Source organism: Mandrillus leucophaeus, unplaced genomic scaffold (genome assembly GCF_000951045.1).
Source record: "Mandrillus leucophaeus isolate KB7577 unplaced genomic scaffold, Mleu.le_1.0 Scaffold107, whole genome shotgun sequence".
Lineage (NCBI taxonomy): Eukaryota > Metazoa > Chordata > Mammalia > Primates > Cercopithecidae > Mandrillus > Mandrillus leucophaeus.
This window is the reverse complement of record NW_012098876.1, coordinates 1,147,749-1,160,992: the sequence shown is the minus strand read 5'-3', so window position 1 is coordinate 1,160,992 and position 13,244 is coordinate 1,147,749. Positions and strand designations below refer to the sequence as shown.

Genomic DNA, 13,244 nt, shown 5'->3' with positions numbered 1-13,244 from the left:
TCCCCTGGCCATCCTCTCCCTGCTCCGGCTGAGCCCAGGGCTTTTATGGACCTCAGGGGAGAGAAAGTGCATGCCAATTGGTCCATAGGTGGCCATGGGCGGGCCCAGAAGAGGCACCACGAGTCCCCACTCTGGTCAGTGGGACTGGCAGCCCGGCCCTCAGCCTTCAGACCCTCCCTGACCTAAAGATGGGGCCTTACTGGGGACCCGCCCCCTTCTAGCAGGACCCTCTCTCTCCTGCTGCCATTCAGGGCCCCCATGGCTTGGCCCCAAACGGCAGTGGGAGAGGAGAGAGGCCAGACAGCAGAGGCAGACATCCTCAAGCCAGTAGGGGGACAGGGGAGGCCCTTCCTTGGCCCCCAAAGATGCAGGCTGCACCAGGGAGCTCCCGTCCCATCAACTTAGAAAGGGCAGGGTTTCTGCTCGTCCCCAGCTCCTGCCTGCTCCATGGAGCTGGAGGCCCAGGATCTGCAGCTGTGGGTCAGGCGGTTGCAGCTGCACTCAGCAGAGCAAATCATGCCGGCTCCCAGCCCCGTCCAAGAGCACAGGGAGGCTTGGATCCACAGCCACAGTGTGGGCAGCTGTGGCCCCACCAAGTAGGGCAGGCTCCTGCCTGCTCGATAGAGCAGGAGGCCTGGGTCTGGACTGCAGTTTGGGCAACGGCAGCGGCACCCAGGGAGCTCCCACTCCACCTCAGAAGGGGCGGGGCTCCCACCAGCTCCAGGGAGTGTGCGGCCCCAGCCAAGCCTCCCTGCTTCAGCCACTGCCATCAATGCCTGTAATCCCAACACTTTGGGAGGCCAAGTCAGGCAGATTGTTTGAGCTTAGGAGATTGAGACCAGCCTGGGCAACATTACAAAGCCATGTCTCTACAAATAAATACAAAAATTAGCTGGGCATGGTGGTCACGCGCCTGTGGTCCCAGATACTTGAGAGGCTGAGGTAGGAGGATGGCTTGGGCCTGGGAGGTAGAAGCAGCAGTGAGCCAGGATCGTGCCACTGCACTCCAGCCTGGGTGACAGAGGGAGACCCTGTCTCAAAAAACAAACAAAGAAATCACCCTCACATGTTTCCCTGAGGGTGCTTTTTAGATGAGCGTAGTATTTATATTGGTGTCCTCTGAATAAAGCAGATTGCCCTCTGTAATGTGGCTGGGCCGTCCCAGTCCACTGAAGGTCTCAATGGAACAAAAGACCGACCTCCTCTTGAGCAAGAAACAATGGTGCTGGCAGTCATCTTCAGACCTGGACTGGAGTATCGGCTCTTCCCTCATCTCCGGCCTGATGGCCCACCCTGCAGATTTACAAGTTGCCAGCTTCCCAAATTCCATGAACCAATTCCTTAAAATAAACTTCTCTCTGTGTGTGCACGCATGCGTATGTGTATATATACACGCACACGCACATACACATCCTATTGGTCCCATCTCTCGAAGAACCCTGGCTCGCACAGCGCCATAGCAGTTCTCATGGTCTCCTCTAACCCAGCAGCCCAACAGTCTGTGACTTAGCTGCTTACCCTCTAGCTGCTGGCAGCAATCAACTTCTCCACGAACTGCTTCTCCAGCTCTTGGCCTCTGCTCGCTGTTTTGTTCAGTCTCCGCATGCTCCCCACTCCTACTCCAAAAGGGGCCAATGATCTCTTTCTAACCCAGTGGCCCTCCTGAGTGGACTTCCCACTTGAGACCACCTCAAAGTCCAATGGGCTTCAAGGACAAGGCAGTGACAGCTGGTCTCATCCGCTTTGGTCAGGTTAGAGGAATTACAAAGTACAAAACTCAGTGAACTGGTCATAACGGGCCTCCCCCCACTCCACCCCCACCCCCACCGCTTTCTTTAAAAATCACTAGTGAGTAGGGTAGGAGGTGTTCAGAGACTTCGGAGACACTGTCATGTTACCGGCAGGCACTTTCAGGCAAAATACAGACTCCCACATTCTACCAAGAGCACGGTTGCTAAGATTGCCACTTTCAGGGAAGGACAGACAGGACACATCCACTCAGGGTGCAGGACAAGAAGAGTGGCTCCTCACCTTCACACAGACCTTTGTTAGAGCCGGGGATGCGGCTCCCACATTAAGGGGTGGGATGGACAAGAGAACTTTTTCAGAGGCTCCCCCGCTGATACCTCCCTCTCCCATTCTGGCCTACCCAGGCTGACAAACTAGAAGGGTGACGACGGCAGCTTTGAGGTTCTCCCCTCTCTGAGACCTCAGTTTGACGTGTCTGGGAATCTCTGATCATTGGCTTGAGCACCTGCCTTGTGCTACACTCGGCTGGGCACTTTTACTTCTATCGTTCATCAAGGTAAGCAGTTGCGATATTTCCACTTTACATATGAGAGATGTAATGTGACTTGCCCATGGACTGGAACTGAGGTCACTGCTCTTTCTACTGAAAAGTGCTGTGTTCTGGTGACTCATCCAAGTGAATAAATTCATTAAGTCCTCACTGGGGTACTGCACAGGTTAGGGGCCATGTAGGAGTCAGGGATACAGAGATCAAGAGTCTCAGCCATACTTCCAGGAGGGCGGGACAGCCATGGCCTTGGCAGCCACTGCCGCCCCAGCTCCCAGCACAAGAATTGGCACCAGGTGTGATAGTTCGTGGTCAAATTTCCTGGGCCAGAATCAACCACTTCACACACATGTGACTTCTCATGATGGTCTTTTTTTGCCGTATCAACTTGGTGAAGCTACAGTTCCCAGTTACTCAACTAAATACGAACCTAGATGTTTCTGAGAGGTATTTTGTAGATGTGGATAAAGTTCATTATTAGTTGTCTTTAAGTAAGAGAGATTACAGAGATCATCTGGATGGGACAGATTCAGCTGAAAGGTCTAAAGAGCAGAGCCAAGGCTTTCTAAAGGAAGCAATTCCATCTGTAGATGGCCACTTCTGTGTCTGCTCCATGGATCCTGGACCTGCCTGAATAGCCCCCACAATCATATACGCCAATTCCCCCTAATAAATCTCTTAATGTAGATCTCCTAGGGTTGTGTTTCTCTGGTTGAACCCTAGCTAGTACACCTCTCTTTGCCTTAACCTCTTTAGGCCTCAGTTTCTTGTCTTAATATAGGGAAAACAATAGTATCTACCTCACAGTGTTGACTTGAGGATAGCACAAGTAAAGCATTGAACCCAGGTACCTGGTAAGATCCCAACAAGTATGAAATATTATTATTCATGTAGTAGTAGCTATTATTATTAATAAAGTCATGCCCTTAAGAAAGAAGGTTATGGACTAATGGGGACATTTACAAATAATAATTATGTCCAGGCACAGTGGCTCACGCCTATAATCCCAGCACTTTGGGAGGCTGAGGCGAGTGGATCATGAGGTCAGGAGTTTGAGATCAGCCTGGCCAATATGGTGAAACCCTGTTTCTACTAAAAATACAAAAATTAGCCAGACGTGGTGACGTGTGTCTGTAGTCCCAACTACTTGGGAAGCTGAAGCAGAAGAATCGCTTAAACCTCGGGGGCGGAGGTTGCAGTGAGCCGAGATCATGCCACTGCACTCCAGTCTGGGAGACAGCGAGACTCCGTCTTGGAAAAAAAAAAAAAAATTACAACATAAAGAAATATTTGCTAAAAATATAGATAGGTATAAAGTATACCAAGCACTAGGAGAAGTACCTAAGTGTGCCCAGGCCACAGTGAGAAACCGCTGTAAGTATACAATGCAGTTGGCCCAAGTTCCCCCTTGCATCTGCTTTGGGACCTCAACTCCTAAGAAGATGGTGCTGGGTGAGAAACTCCTTCCTCTCAAAGGCTTTTTAGACCTAATCTATAGAGAAGTATTTCCCAGTGGTTATAATCCTCTTAATGGGAAATCACTCATTTACTCCAATTTTTACTGAGCATCTTTCAAGCCCTAGGTGCTGTACTAAGGGCTTGGGAATAAACAGGTTAAACCAAAAACACTTTTAGATGGAGGAAGACAAGGGGTCAGACAATAAACAGGTAAACAAATGCCTAATTTCCAAGTGTAATATGTAAATGAACAAAAAGAGCCTGGTGAGAGAGTAAACTGAGGGTTTATTCTCTCACCTCCCACACCCCACCCAGCCATGCCGTGCTCCCCACAGGCTGAGATCACAGCTGAGCATTCTCCTCCCAGGGCAGCAGTTGGACAATGAGCTGAGGATGGGTGGGGGACATTATCTCACGTTGGGCTTTTGTTGTTGTTCACCTGAGATGCCGTCAGTGGACAACCAAATCCAATGACTCTCAAAGGATCCCATGGTGTTCCACAGACCACACAAATGTTTGCTTTAGAGTTCACAGATGCAGACAGAGGCTGATTAGGGATTGTACAGGTGGTCATAAATTCTCATTCTCACTATTCCAGCCAACCTGCTTCACTATCAACAAATGCCCCTTTTACCTTCTAAAGTAAATCTGCTCTCATAAAACACCAACTTCACCTGCTCTTACACAGTAAGTATCTAATATTTTTACTCACAAACAACCCACTCTATTGCTTTAAAAACATTTGGAAACTGCTGCTATTAACTAATTCCACATTAACATTTTTTGAAAACTGAAGTTTGAAACTGACTTATTTTCAGAGATGGCAAATTGCCACTAAAAATACATTTTATGGTTACTTCTCATCATCTATCCAAAAAGTACACAGGAAAATTAATTTAGGACTTTTGAAAAAATAATCATTCTGTTCACACAAAGGGTAAATTCACTTTGTACCCTAAATGTGGTTTCCCTGGTGATGGCCCATATTCAATGCTGCCAGTACAGATCACTACCTTAAAATTGATCAGCTAATAAAATTTGTTAGGGTGACAGTTCACAGTTACTACTTCCATAACAGAGGCTGCACACGAATTTCTAACCAGGTATTTACTGAATCCATGTGAACCAAGATCACACCAAATCATCCTAAAAGGAGAGGATACTGAGTTAATATCCATTTATAAAGACAGCAACTTCATTAAAGGGTCTTCCCTATGTGTGTGTAGTAAGTAAATATAACATTGCAATTACATGAAGAAACATATAAATTCTCATAGGTGAGATGACATAAACACACATCTCCCTCCACATATCAGACTCTGTAAAAGGTTTCTTTAAAATCATATTAAATTACGCAGCCTCAACCCAGTTAATCTACCCAGTAAACCAGTGCAGCACACAGCTTTCTTCTTTGTCAGATGACTGTGTGCCTGGAAGCAAAAGTAAACAATGAAAAAAGTTTCAAAGAAGGATAATTCCTATTTGTTTCTAAATTTTCACTGCTTAACTAAATCTATATTTGTGCTTCACACACACACAGTATTCAACAGCACCACCTTTTCCCTCATCATGCTGTGAATCCAAAGCCTCCCTACTGAATTAAGTGTGGTTTTTTAAGCCTCAAATATCACAACTGAAAAAAAGTATTCAGTAAAAACATGTATTAGGGTTGTATTTCTTCAGAAAACATCTAGCAAGGAAGAATTTTATTAAAATTACATTGTACTTGTACCAATTGAACTTGTGTCTATTTAAGTAAGTGTGAGCCACATTAAAAACTATTATAATAACTAGACATACAAAAGTTAAAGGCCAGGTGCAATGGCTCACCCCTGTAATCCCAGCACTTCGGGAGGCCAAAGCAGGAGAATCGCTTGAGGCCAGGAGTTCAACACCAGCCTGGACAACATAGCAAGATCCCATATTTAGAAAAAACTTTTTAAAAAATTAGCCAGGTATAGTGGCATGTGCCTATACTCCTAACTCAGAAGGTTAAGACAGGAGGATTGCTTAAGCCTAGGAGTTAGAGGGTGCAATGAGTCATGACTGATCTACTATACTCCAGCCTGCAACAGAGTGAGACTCCCAACTCTAAAAAAAAAAAAAAAAAAGAAAGTTAAAATAGAAAAAATATACAATACAATAAATACCATACATTTCAATCATCACATGCTTAAATAACTGAGGGGATCAAATTAATTTTAAAAAATATACTAGATTCCATTTATAAAACAATTCAAGTGGCACATTAAGAGGCTTATACCATCATCACTTTTCCCCACAGTCACATAGTCATCTAGATGTACACTCACCCAATGCTATCAGTCAGAGAAGATTAAATGAGTACCTGACAACCCTCAACCAACTGCCAGGTAGCTGACATATAGTTACCTAAGCAACCCTTGAATACCTCCATATGCCATTTTAAAGGAGCCCTAACAGCTAGAGAATGAGTCCTTAATTCAATTTGTTCATCAGTATGCCTAGTGATTGTACTAGGGCTGAAAGATGCAAAGATGAATAAGACGTGACCTTTAACATAGATATCTGTGGTCTGGCACATAGAAGGTGCTCAATTAATACCTGCAGAACGAAGGTAGGAGTGGGTGAGTAAGCAAGCTCACAGTCTAGGGCAGTGCTATCCAAGAGAAACATAAGCCAAGCCACAAATGTGAGACACGTACATAACTTTACGTTTTCTAGTAGGCAAATTTAAAAGGTAGAAAGACCTTCTCCCAACCTGTCCACAGCCCATGCAGGGGGCAATAAATAATAAATAGGTAAAAAGAAATAGGTAGAATAAATTCTAAAATATTTTATTTAACTGAATGGATATATTATGATTTCCTTAGTATGTAACTATTAAAAATTATGATATATTTTACCTTGTTTTGTACTAAGTCTTTGAAATCTAGAGTGCATTTTATATTACAGCACATCTCCATTCATACTGTGCACATTTCAAGAGCTCATTTTGACTAGCCCCTTTTTAATGTAGTGTGTGTGCATGTGTGTGTGTATGAGGGGGTTTGCCTCTATCACCCAGGCTGGAGTGCAGTGGTATGATCTTGACTCAGTGCAGCTTCCGCCTCCCAGGCTCAAAGGATTCTCCCACCTCAGTCTCCCAAATAGCTGGGACCACAGGTGCATGCCACCACACCCAGCTACTTTCATGCATTTTTGGTAGAGATGGGATTTCATTAAGACGATCCTGTTGCCCAGACTTGTCTTAAAACTCCTGAGCTCAGGCGATCCTCTCGCCTCGGCCTCCCAATCCTCAGCTGGGATTACAGGCATGAGCCACCAAGCCCTGCCCCTTTTTTTAATTCTATAAAGACACCGTGGTCAATGAAAGCAGTTGGGCCTGAAGAAACAAGAAATGACGACAGCTTGAACATATGGAAGGGATAAATGGATGCAGGAAGAGCTCATGGGACCACCTTGACAGTTGCTGTAGTTGCAGGTTGGCCAATTTGAGATCTAGTACTGCCATCAATTGTCTTTCCAATTTAATCTAAATTGTGCTTAAGTGCCTTGACATGAGTCTCTATTGTTACAGTGTTCTGTTGAGTCATGGTCAGGGCATCATAAACAGTCTCTGATCCAAAAAATGGTCCAAATCGTTCTTCAACGCACTGAAGGATCACTTTCTGCTGACCGATGGTTGCTACAAGAGCATTGGAAATGATTGCAAGGTTTAGTATGTACGGTTTGATATCATCAAGGGCAACATCAGATCTCAAGGTGATGCCTTGGACTAGGTTCTCCATCGACAGACCTGCCATCTTCGTTGGTTTGGACGCAGAGTGAGTGATCATACATCTGTGCTCTGGCCACTGTCCACCAAAGCCTTCACATCACTCACCTATCAATGCTTTCTCTTGCTTTGGAAGTGCCGTCTGTCTGCACTTCTCCTCCTCGGCTGTTTCTTGGTTCTTCTTTGCTTGCCAGTGGATATCTTCCAGTGGCGGGCATATCATCCCATCTCACTCAATAAAACTTCCTGCATCACCATCGTAGATCTTAAGTCTTCTGGTACACTCAACTTTTCCTAGTGGAGCCAAGATATGAATGTTTCCACATCAAGTAAAGATATGGAACATTTCTATTTTGGCAGAAAGTTCTGTTGAGCAGTGGGCCTCCCAACAGAGGAGGTCCTGAGTCCCCAGTGAGGACAAGAAGGGGCACTGAGGGTGGGAGATGGAGGAGCGCACACCGCAGGAAGCTGGGCTTGTGGGCCACCCAGGAGAGTTTGACCTTTATCCTATGGACAGTGGGGAATCGAAAAGGTTTGGGGTTTTGTTTGTTTTAATACCAGAAAGGTGACACGATAAAATGTTTCCATTCAGGAAGGTGGTTTTCTGGAGATAGAGCAAGGCATGAACTAAAAGAGTGATTGACAGTGGCAAGGGAGGAGACAAATTGGAAACACAGATGCACAGGCCAGAATCAATCCACGAGGAAGTCTCTTCCGGTCCAAGATTTTTTTTTTTTTTCTTTTGAGAAAGAGTCTTGCGCAGTCGTCTAGGGTGGAGTGCAGTGGCACAATCATTGCTCATTGCAACTTCAAACACCTGGGCTCAAGCAATCCTCCCACTTCAGCCTCCTGACTGGTTGGGACTACAGGCACGAGCCACCACACCCAGCAAATCTGTAAATTTTTTTTGAAATGGAGTCTGTGTGGCCAAGGCTGGTCTTGAACTCCTGGACTCAAGCAATCCTCCTACCTCGCCTCCCAAAGTGCTGGAATTACAGGCGTGATTCACTGCACCCAGCCCCCTAAGACTTCTTATTCAATGCAATAAATGACTCTTTATTTGAGATTATATTCCTTTGGGGGCATCAAGACGTTTTTACGAGATAGTGGAAACCAGAGATTATGACTACTTTCAAAATGTCCTTTCTGGGTAAATTTTAAAATAGCAATACTATGTTGCCTCTAAAATTCTATTTCTAAAACTTCGTTTGCAAGGAAAATCCAAAATTCTGGGAACCACTGTTTTAAACAACTTCTGGAGCTTATTAATATGACTATAGGGTCCAATGTATATACATTATTCTGTACACTTATTTTCCTACTCATTTTATGCATACATGTCCATGTAGTAATAATACTGACATGATTCTTATCTTAAATTACTACAGAGTAATTAAGAATCTAAAATGTATTATTGTTTAGTCATTCCCTTAATGTCTTGTATTGAATCTATGCCTTTATTAGTATGAATAGCTTTATCCAAATTAATTTTCTTCCTCCTAGTCCCAGTTCCATAAATTGTTTCCTCAGGTATGATTCCCAGCAGGAAATGTATGGGTCACTGGCAATGCAGTTTGTTTTATGTTTCATTCTTATTATACATCACCAGATTGTAGCAAAAAGACAATCTGCAGCACAGTCAACATTTCTTACTATCCCAACCAATAATGGGCTAGAATTAGTTCTGATAATTTCACAAACAGTTGCCTTAATTTTCATTTCTTGAATTGCTAAAGAGAATATATCTGTTCCTCATGATGACAGTCTCTGAAATTCCCTATACTGATCTCTCCTAACCACTTCCTGAGAAGATGCTGGATTCCAACCTTTGGTATCTCAATTCTTTATATTTTGGATAACCATTTAATCTTTCAAACTGTCCCATTATTTTCACCAATGCTGTAGCATTCCATTTACTATTTACTGTATTGCCTTTGGCTGGGCTATTTTTCTTTTATTCTCCTGATATTCTGGCACATCTGTCTTGTGTATGATGATTTTCTCCATTGCTTCTGTGGTCATAAGTTTATCTTCCCTGAACAGCTGGGTTAAAAATGCTATTCCATTTTCTTCTAGCTATTTTATAGATAAATACAGTGGAACCTTAAAGCAGTGACCTTTGTGCTCTGAAATTAATAACTGCGGAACTTTCTAGTATGAGTGCAATTTGCTCGGATAGTTCCCAAGGTGGACCTGGCCACATCACAAAATGACAAATGCCACAGAACAGCTACCCATCTCCCATCAGGAGTGAAGGTGGACACAGTGTCTGAGGACTGAAACTTTAAACTCTTCCTAAAGGGGCTCGGCACCCTAAAGTTCTCTCCATTACCAGTGTTGGCACTTATATGTCAACAATCTTACTTAAATTTTGAGTAATAAAGGTTATCAATATACAAAAAGCAAGGACCTGAAGAAATATACCATCACCCAAGAGTACAAAAACCAAACCAAATGGCTATAGAGGCATTTCACCTACTTTTTCTTTTTCCTTTTTGAGATGGGGTCTTGCTGTGTTGCCCAGGCTGGTTTTGAACTCCTGGCCTCAAGCAATCCTCTCGCCTCAGCTTCCCAAGTAGACGGAATTACAGGTGCATGCCACCAGACCTGGTTTCACCTAATTATTTTTCATATCATGAAACTCTATGGGAAATTTCAATAGCTTTCCCCAATAGACAGACAACAGAGAAAAAACAATATAAAGGGAAAAAAAGCATACATGTATTCATTTACAAAATTTAGATCACTCTGTATAGATTTTTACGTATCTACATCTGTAATATACAGGGGAAAAAACCCAAAAGTAAATTCATTGAAAGATTAACAGTGGTTACCTGTAGGGAGGTAGAATTATATGTAATTTTAATTTTCTTAATATATTTTTTGCAATATAAACTTGCATTATAGACTTTATATAAATTAAACTTCTTTGTACAACCACACACAAAAGCCATACTTCTATTCTTTTAAAAAATTAAATTCTTTTTAAATGAAGGTAGAAAAGATTCTGTTGAATCAAATGCTACTAATTAATCATGCTAAAGTACCTCAACCTTTATTTAGGTCACTGCTCAATACACACAAGTCCTAAGAAAAAAAATTTTTTTTCATACATACAGGCTTATCATTTATAACAGTAAGTCTACAGAGATTCATTATAATACAATAAAGAAAACTATCAAAATACCATAAACTTTCACCTGCCTTTGTTCAAGGTTACGGTTTCAAATGACTCATAAACTAATCTGCAATGAGGTCTACATAAAAGTGAAATGATGGTATCATAGTTAAGTGTTGTATCATTTTATCACTGCCAGTTAATGTAACGGTATTTATCTAACAGGAACTTTTTATAAAACTTAACTATTCTTTAAAATACTCTAGCAGGAAAAATAAAGTGGTGGGGGAATTAAAAATAGATAAAACAAGAACAAAGGAAAATTTTAATTGTTAAAGTAAGGTGATGGATATAGGGTTGCATTACTATTCTATTTTGCATATATTTGAATATTTTTCATTATACGATGTTTTGAAAAGGTGCTAAGAAAAATAAAAAGAAATATAAACCCGTGCACAATCATTCATCATATCAACTAATGTAACACAATTAAGCTAATAGCCACTTTTTCTTTTTCTTTTTTCTGAGACACAGCCTCGCTCTGCTGCCCAGGCTGGAGTGCAGTGGGGCTATCTCGGCTCACTGCAGCCTCTGGCTCCTCAGTTCAAGCGATTATCCTGCCTCAGCCTCTTAAGTAGCTGGGACTACAGTCACGTGCCACCATGCCCAGTTAATTTTTGTGTTATTAGTAGAGATGGTGTTTCACCATGTTGGCCAGGCTGGTCTCGAACTCCTGACCTCAAGTGATCCACCCACCTTGGCCTCCCAAAGTGCTGGGATTACAGGCATGGGCCACCAGGCCCGGCCCACTTTTTTCCTTTTTAACACATCAGGATGACTATTTCAAAGTAAGCATTCTACCTGAAAATTCCAGTAGAATTCTGACTCTGTACTTTTTCTTTATTAGGCAAGACAGAGTATATACATGTAAAATCTTTCAAGAAAAAAAATGTGTCTTTCGTATGCATCTACAGATTTGACTCTGATTTTAGACTGTCCTTCCTGGGCCAGATTCAGAACCAAGATAGTCAGCTATCAGAGCACTACACCTGGCTTGTGACATTTAAAAACTAAAGCAAGATGCATGCTAACTCAAGCAGCAGCAAGACTCTAGTCTAGGAGTCTCATTCTGTGTGACACGGAGGAAGAGCCCTGCCACTTTCTCTAAGAGGAAAGCAAACTGGTCTGTACCCAAGTAAGCTGCAGAGCAAAAAAACTCAGCACTCAAAGGAAGCAGGCAACCAAAACCAACATCATTTATTTGAGAGTCTGTTCTCTGTAACAGCTGCAGAGGATGACAGGGATACTAAGGATGTGGGATCCCCAAACTGATGACTTCCCAGTGCATCAAAAGCAAAATTTAAACGGAACCTCATGTCACTTTTATAAGGCACAATTAAAGAGTTTTCATTATCACAAATGATCCTCTTATTTCCCCAGAGAAGGCCGGCAAAGCCTGTTTTATTTCCATTTTACAGGTATAGAAACTGAGGTTTGGAGCTGTTAAAAGAGATGCTCTTAAACAACAGTCTTCTGACTTCAAGGACAGTACTCTTTTCACTACCCAACACCCCCCGTGGAGTGTGTCTATGAAGGGAAGGAGGAGAGGAGAGAAAAAGTGAAGCAGGGCAGAAAATGGGGGAAATCTGCGTTATGTCCGACACTTCCTGAGTTTCAAAACACCCAGAGCTATTTTCTTATTATCCATGGAGTTGGGCCTAGTCTTTGCTACAAGCGTGGATTTAACTGTACTTCCATTTACATCCATATTTTTGTACACTTGCTTTCTCTGCTTTCTGAATTCTGAGAGAAGTCTCCTAACAATTCGCTTAACCTAAGAAGAAATAGGAACAATTAACTTTTTTTAAACCAGGAGGGACTGTCATAGCGGTGTAGCTGGGAGGTTTGCTGCTGGTCCTCTCTCCACAAATCAAGACGGCGCAAAGGAAGAGGAATCGGCAGAGCCCCTGTCAGAGCCCCCACCTCCCCGGGGCTGCTTAATCTAGTAGGAGAGCAAAGCCTACCTCTCTGACTTCGTGAAGCTGGCCGGAATACTGACTCTTGGCTCTTCGGGCGGCTGCAGGCGACTTGTGATGCGTGATTGTGACAACACCGGGGGCCCCCACACTGAGGTGTCTCTGGCTACAGGGAGACGCAGAATTGGGTGTTCCATGTGGGAGCAAAGTGAGACTTCGGCTTCGGGAGCCCGGAGCACTCTAGAATAAGCAACAGGTGTCAAAACTCAACAACTGACCTGCAGAACACAACTAAGTGTTGGCTTCTATTCATTTTGGACCTCTTCATCTTTCCCCCACATCTCTTTAGGGAGACGAAGGTACGGGGGAGGTATAACAACACTGCATGCCCAAATCCCACAGATACTCACTGAACTGCCCCTTCCATTAGCTGCCCTTCCGGTTTCATCTCCAATTGTGCTTCCTGTCCTACATGATGGCCATGAACAGCTATTCAAAATCCTGCCCCCCACCCTCCCCGACCCACACGCCATGGACGCTCATGGAGCTCTGCCTCTCTACCTATTATTTCCTCTTCCCAGAATGCCCTTCCTCTGTGGCTGGTCAGCCTCTGCTGAACCTTGAAACTCAGCATGGTGT

The 13,244-nt window shown here is 43.4% G+C and overlaps 1 protein-coding gene across 2 annotated transcripts in view; it reads right to left on the bottom strand.

Annotated features, from left to right (window-relative positions):
• The window catches only part of OSBPL10 (oxysterol binding protein-like 10), a 409,019-nt gene that overhangs the window by 178,043 nt on the left and 217,732 nt on the right, over positions 1–13,244 (bottom strand). Inside the window, exon 4 of one of the 2 annotated variants that reach the window (XM_011985422.1) lies at positions 12,654–12,845. The exons of the other annotated variant lie outside the window; for it this stretch is intronic. Within the exon in view, the coding sequence (XP_011840812.1) occupies positions 12,654–12,845 (192 nt within the window). The remainder of the gene's footprint in view (positions 1–12,653; positions 12,846–13,244) is intronic. 2 annotated transcript variants of the gene reach the window in all.